Source organism: Emys orbicularis, chromosome 5, assembly GCF_028017835.1.
Source record: "Emys orbicularis isolate rEmyOrb1 chromosome 5, rEmyOrb1.hap1, whole genome shotgun sequence".
NCBI classification, from domain to species: domain Eukaryota; kingdom Metazoa; phylum Chordata; order Testudines; family Emydidae; genus Emys; species Emys orbicularis.
This window is the reverse complement of record NC_088687.1, coordinates 15,924,813-15,938,481: the sequence shown is the minus strand read 5'-3', so window position 1 is coordinate 15,938,481 and position 13,669 is coordinate 15,924,813. Positions and strand designations below refer to the sequence as shown.

The window sequence follows — 13,669 nt, the reverse complement described above, 5'->3', positions numbered from 1 at the left end:
AAGGGAAGATCACTGATCAGTAACTGATTTGTTGTAGCCTTATCCTAGCCTACCCAGCAACAACTCTGACGTATCAATGTTATGGTACTAGGCAAGATCCATCAGTCCGCTGACATAGTTTAGCCCCACAATCCAGCCTCTTCTCCTTAGTACAGTCATATGCATGGTCATATCTAGGATCAAAGAATGCAGGCCATACCTACAGAATGGGGGATTGTATCCTGGAAAGTGGTGACTCTGAAAAGGATTTAGGGGTCATAATGGACAAGCAACTCAACCTGAGCTTCCAGTGTGATGCTTGTGGCAACAAGGGTATAAATTCTTAGATGTATAAACAAGGAAATAGTGAGTTGGAAAGCGATCTCTCCCTCCCCCCCGGTAATCTACAGCACTGGTGAGACCAATACTGAAATAGCACGTCCAGTTCTGGTGTCCACATTTTAAAAAAGGATGTGGAAACATTGGAGGCGGTACTGAGAAAAGCCTTAAAAAAGTGACTTGAGGGCAGAATACAAATGCTGTACACAATAGGAGACTTAGAGAGCCATCTGTTTAATTTATCAACATGAAGACAGGTGATTTGATTACAGTGTAAAAGCACCTTTATGGGAAGAAAACGCCAGGCTCTTTAATCTAGTGGACAAAGGCATAACAAGAACCAATGGCTGGAAGTTACAGCCAGACAAATTCAAATTAGAAATAAGACCAGTTTCTAACAGGGAGGGTTTTTAACCATTAGAACAAACTATTAAGGGAAGTGGTGGATTCCCCATCTCTTGAGGTCTTCAAATCAAGACTAAAGCACATCTCCAGTTAAGGCATCCAGTCAAACAGAAATTATTGGGCTCAAAACAGGGGTAACTGGGTGAAACAAAGGTCTTTGCAGGCTGCCCTGCGCTTGTTACATCTTCAAAGCAGATGTACAACTGCTTGGATTTTCCTCAGTGAATATAAAATTTATGGACATTCTTACCTCCTGCTTCCTGACTGGTGGGGCTATAATACTGATGTGGCTGTTGCCATGTTGGATGGGAGAAGAGGGACCTATATCTAACACCTGGAAACTGACAGGAGTTCTGCACATACCACAGAGAAATTAAAATTCTGAGAAGTAAAAAGAAACTGCTCCATTATTGTACTATTACTTGCTCATCTAACAGAGTTAATGCTACAACCATGTCCTTTTTCTTAAAGGGTTTTAAAGCATTTTCCCCAAACCTGAGTTTGGTGCAGTACAAAACAAAATATTTACCATTTCTGGGTTTACAGAGTCATTTATAAATTCAAGTGTTGCAACTAGTGTAGTAACAGTGTTACACGCCAAGGCGAGGGAAGAAGTCCAACGTAAAACCAGAGAACTCCAGAACAAAATGATGAACTGAGAAGGCGCAAGAACTCCAACATCTTGTGACTATCCACAATACGTGTGGTTTCTTTAGTGCCACCAAGGCTATTTATGGGCCAATTTGCCATGGCATAAATCCTCTGCGCTCTAAGGATGGAGCCACACTTTTGAAGGACAACAAAGCCATCAATTCTTGCTGGAAAGAACATTTTGAAGATCTCCTTAACACTCAGGAAAATGAGCTGCCCTATTGTCACCCTCTTCAAGAAAGGGGATAAAGTGGATTGTGGAAATTATTGTGGTATCTCCCTCCTAGCCGTTGCAGGCAAAGTTCTGGTGTGGATCCTTGCAACCAGCCTTCTGCCCCATCAGAAGAAATTTTACTGGAGTCACAGTGGTTTCTGACCAAGTCATGGAGCTGCGGATATGATCTTCACAGCACGGCAGCTGCAAGAAAAGTGTCAGGAGCAAAACCAACCACTCTACATGGCTTCTATTGATCTAACTAAAGCCTTTGATTCAGTGAATCGCCGTGCCCTCTGGATTGTACTTTCTAAGATTGGATGTCCTGATAAATACATTAGTGTCCTAAAATTGCTTCATAACACGAAAGTGACTGTTCTGAGCAGCACTGGCTCCCAGAGTGAACCTTTCAAAGTACAAACAGGAGTCAAACAGGGCTGTATCATTGCTCGAACCATTTTTGCGGTTTTTATTGCTGTTAGTCTTTACCTAATTGCTGGGAAGTTTACAGCTGGCATTGAAGTAGTTTATAGAATGGACGGAAAGCTGTTCAGGCTTAGCAAGCTGAAAGCCAAGAGTAAGATCTCCACAACATCTATTGTGGAACTTCAGTCTGCTGATGACAACGCAATCTTTGCCCACTCAGAAAGACCTTCAAACTATCTTGAATGTGTTTGACGGTGCTTATGCATGTCTTGGTTTCACTCTTAATATCAAGAAGACTGAAGTGCTCTATCAGCCCTCTCCAAATAAGGTATTACATGTCCCATCTATCAAAATCAATGGAGTGGCACTGGAGAATGTCGACCTTGGAAGTAATTTTTCATCCAAGGCAGATATTGATGCAGAAATTCAACATCGCCTGAGCTGTGCCAGTGTAGCTTTTTCTTGTTTACGGCACAGGGTTTTTGAAGATCACAACACTCGAACAGACACCAAGCTTCTTGTTTATCAAGCTATTATTCTTCCAACACTCTTGTATGGGTCTGAAACTTGGACAACCTATAGACACCACTTGAAAGTCCCCAAGAGGCATCATCAGCGTTGCCTTCGTAAGATTCTGAAGTTCAAATGGGAAGACGGGCGCACCAACATTAGTGTTCTGGAAGAGGCAAAGACCACCAGTATAGAGGCAATGATCATCCTTCAGCAATTCTGCTGGACTGGTCACGTTGTTATCATGCCAGACCATCGCCTCCCAAAACAGGTCCTGTTCGCTCAGCTGAAAGAAGGGCACTGTAATGTGGGTGGACAACAGAAGCATTATAAGTACTTGCTGAAGGACAATCTAAAAAAAAGTGTAATATTGACATTGACACTTGGGAGACACTTGCCCAGGATCCTTAAAATGGAATGAAGTCCTACGTGATGGTCCCCTGCATTTTGAACTTGCTCGCCGACAAGCTGACGAGGACAAGAGGAAGGAGAGACTGGCTTCCAGTCATGGTCAACGCCTCCTGCTGAGCCTGAAAACATCTGCCTTCATTGTAATAGAACTTGTGGTTCAAGAGTTGTCCTTGTTAGCCACCTGAGGACTCAACTCCCATGGAAGAGGATCATACTCGGTAACAAGTGATCGCCCACCACCACCACACAGGTTACAATTAAAAGCAATAGGTTTGCCAACTTGGGAGCAGTGTTTGAGAACTAAGGGGAGATTTGACATTTTTACTCCATTAATAATCTTCATAATTCCCTAATTATTTAGGTACTTATATGCCCTCAACACTATGAGCCGCAAGGGCTGCATCATCTGCAAACAGGTCCCTTAAGATGATCTCCTTCAGCTTTGTCTTAGCTCTGAACCTTGCACTGTTAAGCAAATCATCATCTCTGGTGCCAAGATGTTCAAGAAGGTGCCTATCACAGAACACGTATTGAGGCAGGAAGGAGAAGTAAATATTAATATTTGTTTGCAGATGATGCAACATTTGTGGCTCAGAATGTTGATGCTTTACAACATATTACAGTAACTCCTTGCTCAACGTTGTGATTATGTTTCTGAAAAATGCTACTTTAAGTGAAAAGATGTTAAGCAAATCCAATTTCCCCATAAGAATTAGTGTAAGTGGGGGGCGGGGTAGGTTCCAGGGAAATTTTATTTGCCACACACAGTAAGTTTTCAAACAATTTAGTACTGTACACAGCAATGATGATTGTGAAGTTTGGCTGAGGTGGTGGAGTCAGAGGGTGGAAGAGGAAGGGATATTTCCTAGGGGATGCCTTACTGCTAAATGATGAACTAGCACTCGGCTGAGCCCTCAAGGGTTAGCACATTAACAACAATGTAGTCTCACACTTTACAAGACAGCATGAATGGAGGGAGGGGAGACAGCATGGCAGAGAGAGAGAAACAGACACACCTTGGTGAGAGAGAGAGAGAGAGATGTGCATTGCCCCTTTAAGGACGCTGACCTCACTCTAAGTACACTGCCTTTTTAAGTAGTTCAGCAAGTGGAGACAGCAGCTGCTGCCAGCAAGCTCTCTGTCCTGAGCCCTGTAGTTGTTCCCCCCTGCTCTATGGAGATGGGATACAGGAGCAGGGAGACATCAGCATCCCTTTCCCCCCTCTGCACCTCCAAGGCAGAGGGCAGGAGCAGCACATGGCAATGGGGGGAGGGACAGCTGAACTGCTGGCAATTGATAGCCTGCTGGGCAGCTGCTGCACAGGGAACTTAGGGGAGCTGATAGGGGGGCTGCTGGTCCACTCTGGTTCCAAGCTACCAGCTAGCTGCAACAGGCTGCTCTTCCTGCAAGCAGCGGACAAAGCAGGCGGCTGCCAAACAATGTTATAAGGGAGCATTGCACAACTTTAAACTAGCATGTTCTCTAATTGATCAGCAATGTAACACTGAAACAACATTAACTGGGATGACTAAGGCCTGGTCTACACTACGAGTTTAGGTCGACTTTAGCCGCGTTAAATCGAATTAAGCCTGGACACGTTCACACGACGAAGCCCTTTCTTTCGACTTAAAGGGCCCTTTAAACCGGTTTCTTTACTCCACCTCCGACGAGGGGATTAGCGATAAAATCGGCCTTAGGGGGTCGGAATTGGGGTAGTGTGGACGGAATTAGATGTTATTGGCCTCCGGGAGCTATCCCACAGTGCTTCATTGTGACCGCTCTGGACAGCACTCTCAACTCAGATGCACTGGCCAGGTAGACAGGAAAAGCCCCGCGAACGTTTGAATTTCATTTCCTGTTTGCTCAGCGTGGAGAGCACAGGTGACCACGCAGAGCTCATCAGCACAGGTAACCGTGATGGAGTCCCAGGATCGCAAAATGCATCCTAGAATACTCAAGGAGCTAATAGAGGAGGTATCTGAGCCTCTAGCTATTATCTTTGGAAAATCATGGGAGACGGGAGAGATTCCAGAAGACTGGAAAAGGGCAAATATAGTGCCCATCTATAAAAAGGGAAATAAAAACAACCCAGGAAACTACAGACCAGTTAGTTTAACTTCTGTGCCAGGGAAGATAATGGAGCAAGTAATTAAGGAAATCATCTGCAAACACTTGGAAGGTGGTACGGTGATAGGGAATAGCCAGCATGGATTTGTAAAGAACAAATCATGTCAAACCAATCTGATAGCTTTCTTCGATAGGATAACGAGTCTTGTGGATAAGGGAGAAGCTGTGGATGTGGTATACCTAGACTTTAGTAAGGCATTTGATACGGTCTCGCATGATATTCTTATCGACAAACTAGGCAAATACAATTTAGATGGGGCTACTATAAGGTGGGTGCATAACTGGCTGGATAACTGTACTCAGAGAGTTGTTATTAATGGTTCCCAATCCTGCTGGAAAGGCATAACGAGTGGGGTTCCGCAGGGGTCTGTTTTGGGACCGGCTCTGTTCAATATCTTCATCAATGACTTAGATATTGGCATAGAAAGTAGGTTTATTAAGTTTGCGGATGATACCAAACTGGGAGGGATTGCAACTGCTTTGGAGGACAGGGTCATAATTCAAAATGATCTGGACAAATTGGAGAAATGGTCTGAGTTAAACAGGATGAAGTTTAACAAAGACAAATGCAAAGTGCTCCACTTAGGAAGGAAAAAATCAGTTTCACACATACAGAATGGGAAGAGACTGTCTAGGAAGGAGTACGGCAGAAAGGGATCTAGGGGTTATAGTGGACCACAAGCTAAATATGAGTCAACAGTGTGATGCTGTTGCAAAAAAAGCAAACATGATTCTGGGATGTATTAACAGGTGTGTTGTGAGCAAGACACGAGAAGTCATTCTTCCGCTCTACTCTGCTCTGGTTAGGCCTCAGCTGGAGTATTGTGTCCAGTTCTGGGCACCGCATTTCAAGAAAGATGTGGAGAAATTGGACAGGGTCCAGAGAAGAGCAACAAGAATGATTAAAGGTCTTGAGAACATGACCTATGAAGGAAGGCTGAAAGAATTGGGTTTGTTTAGTTTGGAAAAGAGAAGACTGAGAGGGGACATGATAGCAGTTTTCAGGTATCTAAAAGGGTGTCATAAGGAGGAGGGAGAAAACTTGTTCACCTTAGCCTCTGAGGATAGAACAAGAAGCAATGGGCTTAAACTGCAGCAAGGGAGGTCTAGGTTGGACATTAGGAAAAAGTTCCTGTCAGGGTGGTTAAACACTGGAATAAATTGCCTAGGGAGGTTGTGGAATCTATCTCTGGGGATATTTAAGAGTAGGTTAGATAAATGTCTATCAGGGATGGTCTAGACAGTATTTGGTCCTGCCATGCGGGCAGGGGACTGGACTCGATGACCTCTCGAGGTCCCTTCCAGTCCTAGAATCTATGAATCTATGAAAAGAGCTCCAGCATGGACAGAACGGGAGGTACTGGATCTGCTCGCAATATGGGGAGATGAATCACTGCTAGCTGAACTCCGAAGCAGTAAACGAAATGGCAAAATATTAGAAAAGGTCTCCAAGGCCATGAAGGACGGACAGAGGCCATAACAGGGACGCACAGCAGTGCCGCGTGAAAATTAAGGAGCTAAGGCAAGCCTACCACAAAGCCAGAGAAGCAAACAGAAGGTCCGGGGCAGAGCCGCAAACATGCCGCTTCTACGCGGAGCTGCATGCCATTCTAGGGGGTGCAGCCACCACTACCCCAACCGTGTGCTATGACTCCCTCACTGGAGAAACACACAGGGAAGCGGGTTCGGGGTACGAGGAAGATGAGGATGGAGATAATGTAGATAGCTCACAGCAGCAAGGAAGCGGAGAAACCGGTTTCCCCAACAGCCAGGATATGTTTATCACCCTGGACCTGGAACCAGTAACCCCCAAACTCACCCAAGGCCCTGTGGGCACACAGGGGACCTCTGGTGAGTGTACCTTTGTAAATATTACACATGGTTTAAAAGCAAGCGTGTTTAATGATTAATTTGCCCTGGCAATCGCGGCCAGTACAGCTACTGGAAAAGTCTGTTAACGTGTATGGGGATGGAGCGGAAGTCCTCCAGGGACATCTCCAGAAAACTCTCCTGGATGTACTCCCAAAGCCTTTGCAAAAGGTTTCTGGGGAGGGCTGCCTTATCCCGTCCGCCATGGTAGGACACTTTACCACGCCAGGCCAGTAGCACGTAGTCTGGAATCATTGCATAACAAAGCATGGCAGCGTATGGTCCCGGTGTTTGCTGGCATGCAGACAACATCCATTCCTTATCGCTCTTTGTTATCCTCAGGAGAGTGATATCATTCACGGTCACCTGGTTGAAATGGGGCAATTTTATTAAGGGGACATTCAGAGGTGCCCCTTCCTGCTCTGCTGAACAGAAATATTCCCCGCTGTTAGCCACGCGGTGGGAGGGAGGGGTGAAGTGATCATCCCAGAGAATTGGGTGTGTGGGGGAGGGGAGTTAGTTGGGTTTGTGCTGCATGTTAACCCTGAAACCACAGCCCCTCCTTTTACATTGCAAACCCATTTTAAATGGCCAACCCAACGGGTGCTTGGTATGGGAAATGAGAGCACTACTGTTTGAAATCATTCCCACATGTTAAGAAGGTTAAAAAAGCCAAAAGACTGTCTTACCATGGCTGCCTGCAAGCTGAAATCTGTGGCCTGGCACTGCGTGAGTGATCTCTCACACCAAACTGGCAGGCCCTCAATATAAGAGGAAAAATGCGACCTTGTAACGAAAGCACATGTGCTGTGTAATGTGAACAGCAAAATTTAACGTGAAAGAGTGTACCCATTGTTCTCTAAAATGTGTCTTTTTTAACCACCTCTCCCTTCTCCTCCACCAGCTGCAAATGTTTCTCCTTCACAGAGGCTAGTGAAGATTAGAAAGAGAAAACGTAGGACGCGGGATGACATGTTCACAGAGCTCCAGATGTCCTCCCACGCTGACAGCACAGCAGAATGCGTGGAGGCAGTCAATGACTGATTACAGAAAAGCACAATATGAACGAGAGGAGAGGTGGCATGCTGAATCGCGGGATGAACAGAGCAAGTTGCGGGCTGAAGAGGATAGGTGTTAAATCATGCTGCTATGTCATTCATGGGACGGTTGATTAGTAAGAAAAAAAGATGCAGGTGGCTTGGACATGTCAAGCGAATGCCAGATTAGAGGATCCTGAAGAGTGTGCTGTATTCGGAAGCTCGAAGGGTCTAGAAAGAGGCAGACCACTGCATAGATTAGGATGCTTCCAAAGATGGATTTAGTATCCTTTAGAACAGGGTTCTCAAACTGGAGGTTGGGACCCCTCAGGGAGTTGTGAGGTTATTACATGGGGGGGGGGGAGGGGAGGGTCACGAGCTGTCAGCCTCCACCCCAAACCCTGCTTTGCCTCCATCATTTATAATGGTGTTAAATATATTAAAAGGAGTTTTTAAGTTATAAGGGGGTCACACTCAGAGGCTTGCCATATGAAAGGGGTCACCAGTACAAAAAGGTTTGAGAACCACTGCTTTAGAATCTGGGAAGGCAGTGCAGAATGCCACTCTGGTTGGTGGACTCAGCTTGTAGATTGAGCGAGGGATTGTGAGGCAGACTGGATCAAGATTTGTGAAGACTGGTGTCAGAGGTGGAAAGAATCTCCTGTTTGGATTCAGAGCCTTGCTAGTGCGTGGGTGTGCGCTGTGGACAGGACTGTTACTCATGCATCGGACTGAGTAGTCAAAGAACTCATCGGCACATGCCCCATGTTCTGTAGAGAGCCATGGGGCCATTGATACACCCTCATCACTGTAGTATGCAAGAGACTCTCAGACATTTGTGGATTTTATCCTTGCAACACCTTGAGGAGGAAGGAAATTTTATCTCCATCTTAGACAGGACCTAAATTAAGCAACTTGTCCAAGGTCATAAAGAAAGAGTGCATCTGAGGTAGGAATTGACCCCAGCTCTCATTCTAGTACCCTATTCACGTACGCCATACTTCTGTCTCCACAGGCTTTTCCATGCCAATAGACTAACCACCACCACCGTGACATTTTCATTAAAGGGAACTCTTTTGCTTTTCATTTGTTTTACCTCCTGCCTTTAGTTTGCAAAGCTTCCTGTGGAAGATTCTATAATGTGTTACAGTAGGCAACTCAAACTGCTCCTTATATGGTACTTTAACTAGCCTATCACACAAGAAACTATAAATCTCCTAGTTATGAATCCAAACAAGGCTGTACCCCACATTAGGTGCATCTGTTCCCAGCATATGCGTCCACAGTTTGCTCTTCTAATGTGCAAATCAACCTCACCTGCTATACTGCTAAGCAATTAATCTCCTGGGAAAGGAGCAGAATTGTTGCCAGTTACCATTAAAAAAAAAGCAATAAAAATCTCAGATTTTCCTGCATCTATGTATACACACAGAGACGAAAACCACATGTTCTGGTACCTGAACTTTTAAAATGAGAGGTGCAAGAAAGTTACTGCAGTGCTGTCAAGCGCCTTTGGACAACGTGTTGAGGCTTGAAACGGACAGTATTTTTTAAATAGCATGACAATGAATTGCTCCGAGAACGTGTATGGCAAATACGCATTGAAAAATATTTACTTAGAAAGTTCAGTCTATCCTAGAATTAACACCTATGAGACCATTAGGTTACTGGATGCCATGCATGCCAAAGAAACATCTCTTCCGTGGAATCACACTGGCTATGCTATGAGCTGAGGGGGGCGAGTCCCAATTTGTGTGCACATACACACGTTAGCTGAATGAGAACTAGTGGGAGTAGAAGTAGTAGTGCTGCTGCAGTGGCACTGGCTTACCTGCCCTGAGTACATACCTGTGAGGTTCAGGCAGGTTTATACTTGGCCTTACTGCTGCCCATGCTACTGCAGCTACACCGCTATTTATGCTCACACTAGCGCTCATTGAGCTAGCCTGGCTACCTGTATGCAAGATGGTAACCACACCCCTAGCTCATAATGTAGATGTAGCCATAGTGCAATGCTTCGTGATTTGTTCTGTGTATTTTTCCAAATCACTAAAAATAATGGACCCGATTCTCTGGTATCCACTGGGTACAACTGCAGCGGCAGCCCCAAAGGCGCTGTTTGAAGCTCCCATATTATGGAGCTGGTTCTATGCCAATCCTGGTGTGACAAATACCAGCCTGAGATATACTCTAAGTTACTTCGGATGGCTCTATCCCATAGGAGCAAGTAGGGTAAATTGGAGTAACAGGAGTGCTCTGGCCACGCCCCCTCAATATTCTTATGCTGCAGGAGGGGGTGGCATAGGAGCCACTGGAGTCATCTTCCCCTGGGTAGAGCCAGTGGCTTTACTGGCCCATTTGTGCCATCGGAGCAGCGCAAAGGGGCCAGAATGCAGTGGAGCATCTGACCCAAAACGTTTTCAGAAACCAGCACCCTCCCCCCACAGCCTCTTAAACTTGATATTAGGTAAGTAGAGACATGCTGTTCGGTAAATACACACGATTCAGAAGTGCATCACTTGTTAAAATAACTCTCCACGACTCATGTGCCAAGTTTGTTTGCGAAGAGTTTGCGTAGCTGAGTCATTTGCCCCTTAAAGCGGAGCTTATAATGAAAAAAAAAAAAAAAAACCAGTGACAAATGTTAAAGTCATTCCTATTATTTGCGGTTTGTACTGTGCACTTTAAAGTAATTACATGCACAACTCTAAAGGGAATGAACCGAATATGCAAGATATAAAGGAGCACATCACCCCATTCCTTAAGGGAAAAAATCCATTACTGGCCAAGCCATGCATTTGAAACTGGAATTTGGCTGCAAGACTAAAAGTTTGCCCTCAGATGCTTGCACACGGCTCTAATTTCAATAGGAGCTGCCTGCACAGGTGTGTACTTAAAAAGCAAATTTGTTCCCAAATATGGAATTCTGTCCTGTAGGTACTGAAGTGGTACGACATGCTGAATCATCTCATGGGAGTGCATGTGTCTGCTAACAGCATAGTACACAATCTTTTGTAAAAACTGCAATTATTGCAAAATATTTTTTGTATCTAAAGCTCAACTTTCCAAATTCAAAATAACCTACTTGAAATGATCTATAAAAAGTGACTATCGAGCACTGGATAGGATGCAATCAGGTAACGGTATTAATATACATATGTTTGAGAAAGCATTACCTGTATAGTATGCCTGGGATACCTCTTTCATTTGCTTACTGCTCCTGGAGGCTAGGATTTCTATCAGTGCTTTTTCATTAGTTCCACTACCCTAAAAAAAAAAAAAAAAAATCCACATACACAGTTTATTACAAGGAAAAAATGCAGTTTTTATAGAGGTTGTTTGGGGATTAGTTTCAAGTGACCTGAAGCAAGAATTCTAAACATCACACATTGCAAATAAAAACCAACCAGGTAATACCTAAAATACTGTGATTTCAAATATCAAAATTCAGACAATTCACATTAGCAAGAAAATAATGTTTGTGAAAAGATTCAATTACTGAAATGAAAAGTTATTTGAGCCTATCAAGAGATGGCTCATTAGCTTTAACAGTTTCTCAAACCTGCAGATAAGGGAATGAGCCAGTGATGAGAGGCCAGGTTCTGCCAGAATCCACACGCAGCTCTGAGAATGCAGGTCACTCCTACATTTCAACACATTTGACGTTCTAATCTCAGAGCTCTTGAGCACAGAGCAGACATGCCAAATTAAGTGTTGTTTTAGTGTCCTGAAATAGAACTAGGCAGCGGAACACCAAACTCAGATCCCCACTTACAACAAAGTCAGGATTTGAAAAGAGTTTCCGGCAATGAATAGCTAATAAATTGTGGCATGGTTTCCCCTGCCGCCTTATAACTAAAGCACTAGAAAAGTGTCATAGCCCACCAATACGCTATCTGAAAAATGGACTAATTTTTCCATCACCCTGATATTTTGCATAACACTAAGGAGTAGAGATAGATGAACAATTTCACCTTTGTTTTAACAAGATTCCATTTTGACCAAAACAAAAATTTCAGTGAAAATTTGGTTCTGGTCACTTTTTGTCATTGTTTTCCAATTAAACTTTTTTGAAATATTTTGAAAGAGGTCATTTCAGATGTGTGGAACCCTGACTTCCCCACCCCAATACATTTCCCCCTCCCCAAAGTAAAAAGAAGTTTTAGTATTTTTCCTCTCCCTACTGAAACTAAATATATCTTTTCATTTGGGGGGAAAAAAATGTAATGGAAAATTTTAAACAAAAAGTATTTTCATTTCCTTTGAACGTTTTTTTCAAAATATATTTACCTTTTTTCAAACTGGCTCTAAATCAAAAGAATGAAAAATTTGCTTGCAGACTTACTTTCATGGATTTCTTAAGCTGTTTAGCATCGAACACAGCTGGTGGTGTTACAAGTGCAACCATAATACGCTCCAGATTGCCCGAGAGATCACTCTTCAAGTCATCTTTCAGGTCCTAAACCAACAGGGAAGACCCAGGATGATTAGCTTGCACAGATCACATTATTTCCAGATGAAATGGCAGTTTAGTTGTTGCTACTGGAATAATTCCACCCTCCTTCTCCTCAATCACTTCTACTTTCAGAAGCATCTTGCTCATGGCTGTGTTGCTTTTTGATGTTTCCTTCCCAAAAACGACTATTATTTAGAAAGCTAATTCCACTCTGAGTAGGCCCCTTTCAAAATTAAGGTCAGCCCACTGTAGGTCTTAAAAAAAAAAAAAATCACAGAAATGTAGATACTGATTCTCAAGTGGAGAAGGCAGAGAATCAGATTACTTTGTTAGTTGGTCCAGTAAAAGGTAACTGCAGATGCTGGAAAAGGGGCCTTTTAACTCCCAGCCTTCTCATTGGTCATCTTCCCAAAAATAAATGGTAAGCGTTACTTTATTTACCGTGCCTAGTCCACACTGCAACAGTAGCATTGGTTTGGTTCCCCTTGTTTAGGGCATGCTTCATGGTTCACTGAAAACAGTTTGTAGAGTTAGTTTTTTCCTTAATCAAAGCATTCCTTCTCTGTTCTCAGAGCTGGCTATAAATTCAAATGGAGTTACTTAGATGCACTAATTTCTCATATCCTGTCTCAATCAAGATCGGTTAGGGTTTGTGCATATACAGGTTAGTTTTGCATAATGAAGATGCTACAGGATAATATTTTTACTGTCAGCTATCCTCCCCAAGCTGTACCTTTCCTGAAGCTGCCCTGTACTCCTTAGCAATCAGCTGCCGCTGAGCATTTGATCTCAAAGTGAGGATGTTGATCAGTGTTTTCTCATCCGTCCCTGAAAGAAAATCATTTTACTCAGGGTTGTTCAACTCCCAGTTTTACACAACCCAACAAAACTCCTAATGCACTGAAACTAAAACGAGTTATTCAAACTAGTTTTAATTCACTGGGAAACGAAGCTATTATTCACTTTTGTACTTCAGCAAGGAAGCATTTTAGTAACCAAGTTGTCCTTGCTGATTTGTCAATTTGTTCTGAAGCTATCTCCATCATGAACACTTGCTGAAAGCAAACAGAAAATGAGAATGGCAAAGATACCTTCAAATGGAGATTAGACTTAGGCAGATATTATCTTAGTGTCAGGGGGTTTCAGGTGGTTGTAGTACCCCCCCCCCCTTGTCAAAAGTGTGACCTTGCACAATCATCATAGTTACTGATTGCATTGAGGCGTTACACCTTGAATACTGTGTGC

General features: G+C 43.6%; 1 protein-coding gene across 1 annotated transcript in view; it reads right to left on the bottom strand.

The window, feature by feature from the left end:
• The window catches only part of ANXA3 (annexin A3), a 41,245-nt gene that overhangs the window by 10,656 nt on the left and 16,920 nt on the right, over window positions 1-13,669 (bottom strand). Inside the window, exons 4-6 of the mRNA XM_065404991.1 lie at window positions 13,158-13,252; window positions 12,314-12,427; window positions 11,145-11,235 (exon numbers count right to left, since the gene is read on the bottom strand). Of these exons, the coding sequence (XP_065261063.1) occupies window positions 11,145-11,235; window positions 12,314-12,427; window positions 13,158-13,252 (300 nt within the window). The remainder of the gene's footprint in view (window positions 1-11,144; window positions 11,236-12,313; window positions 12,428-13,157; window positions 13,253-13,669) is intronic.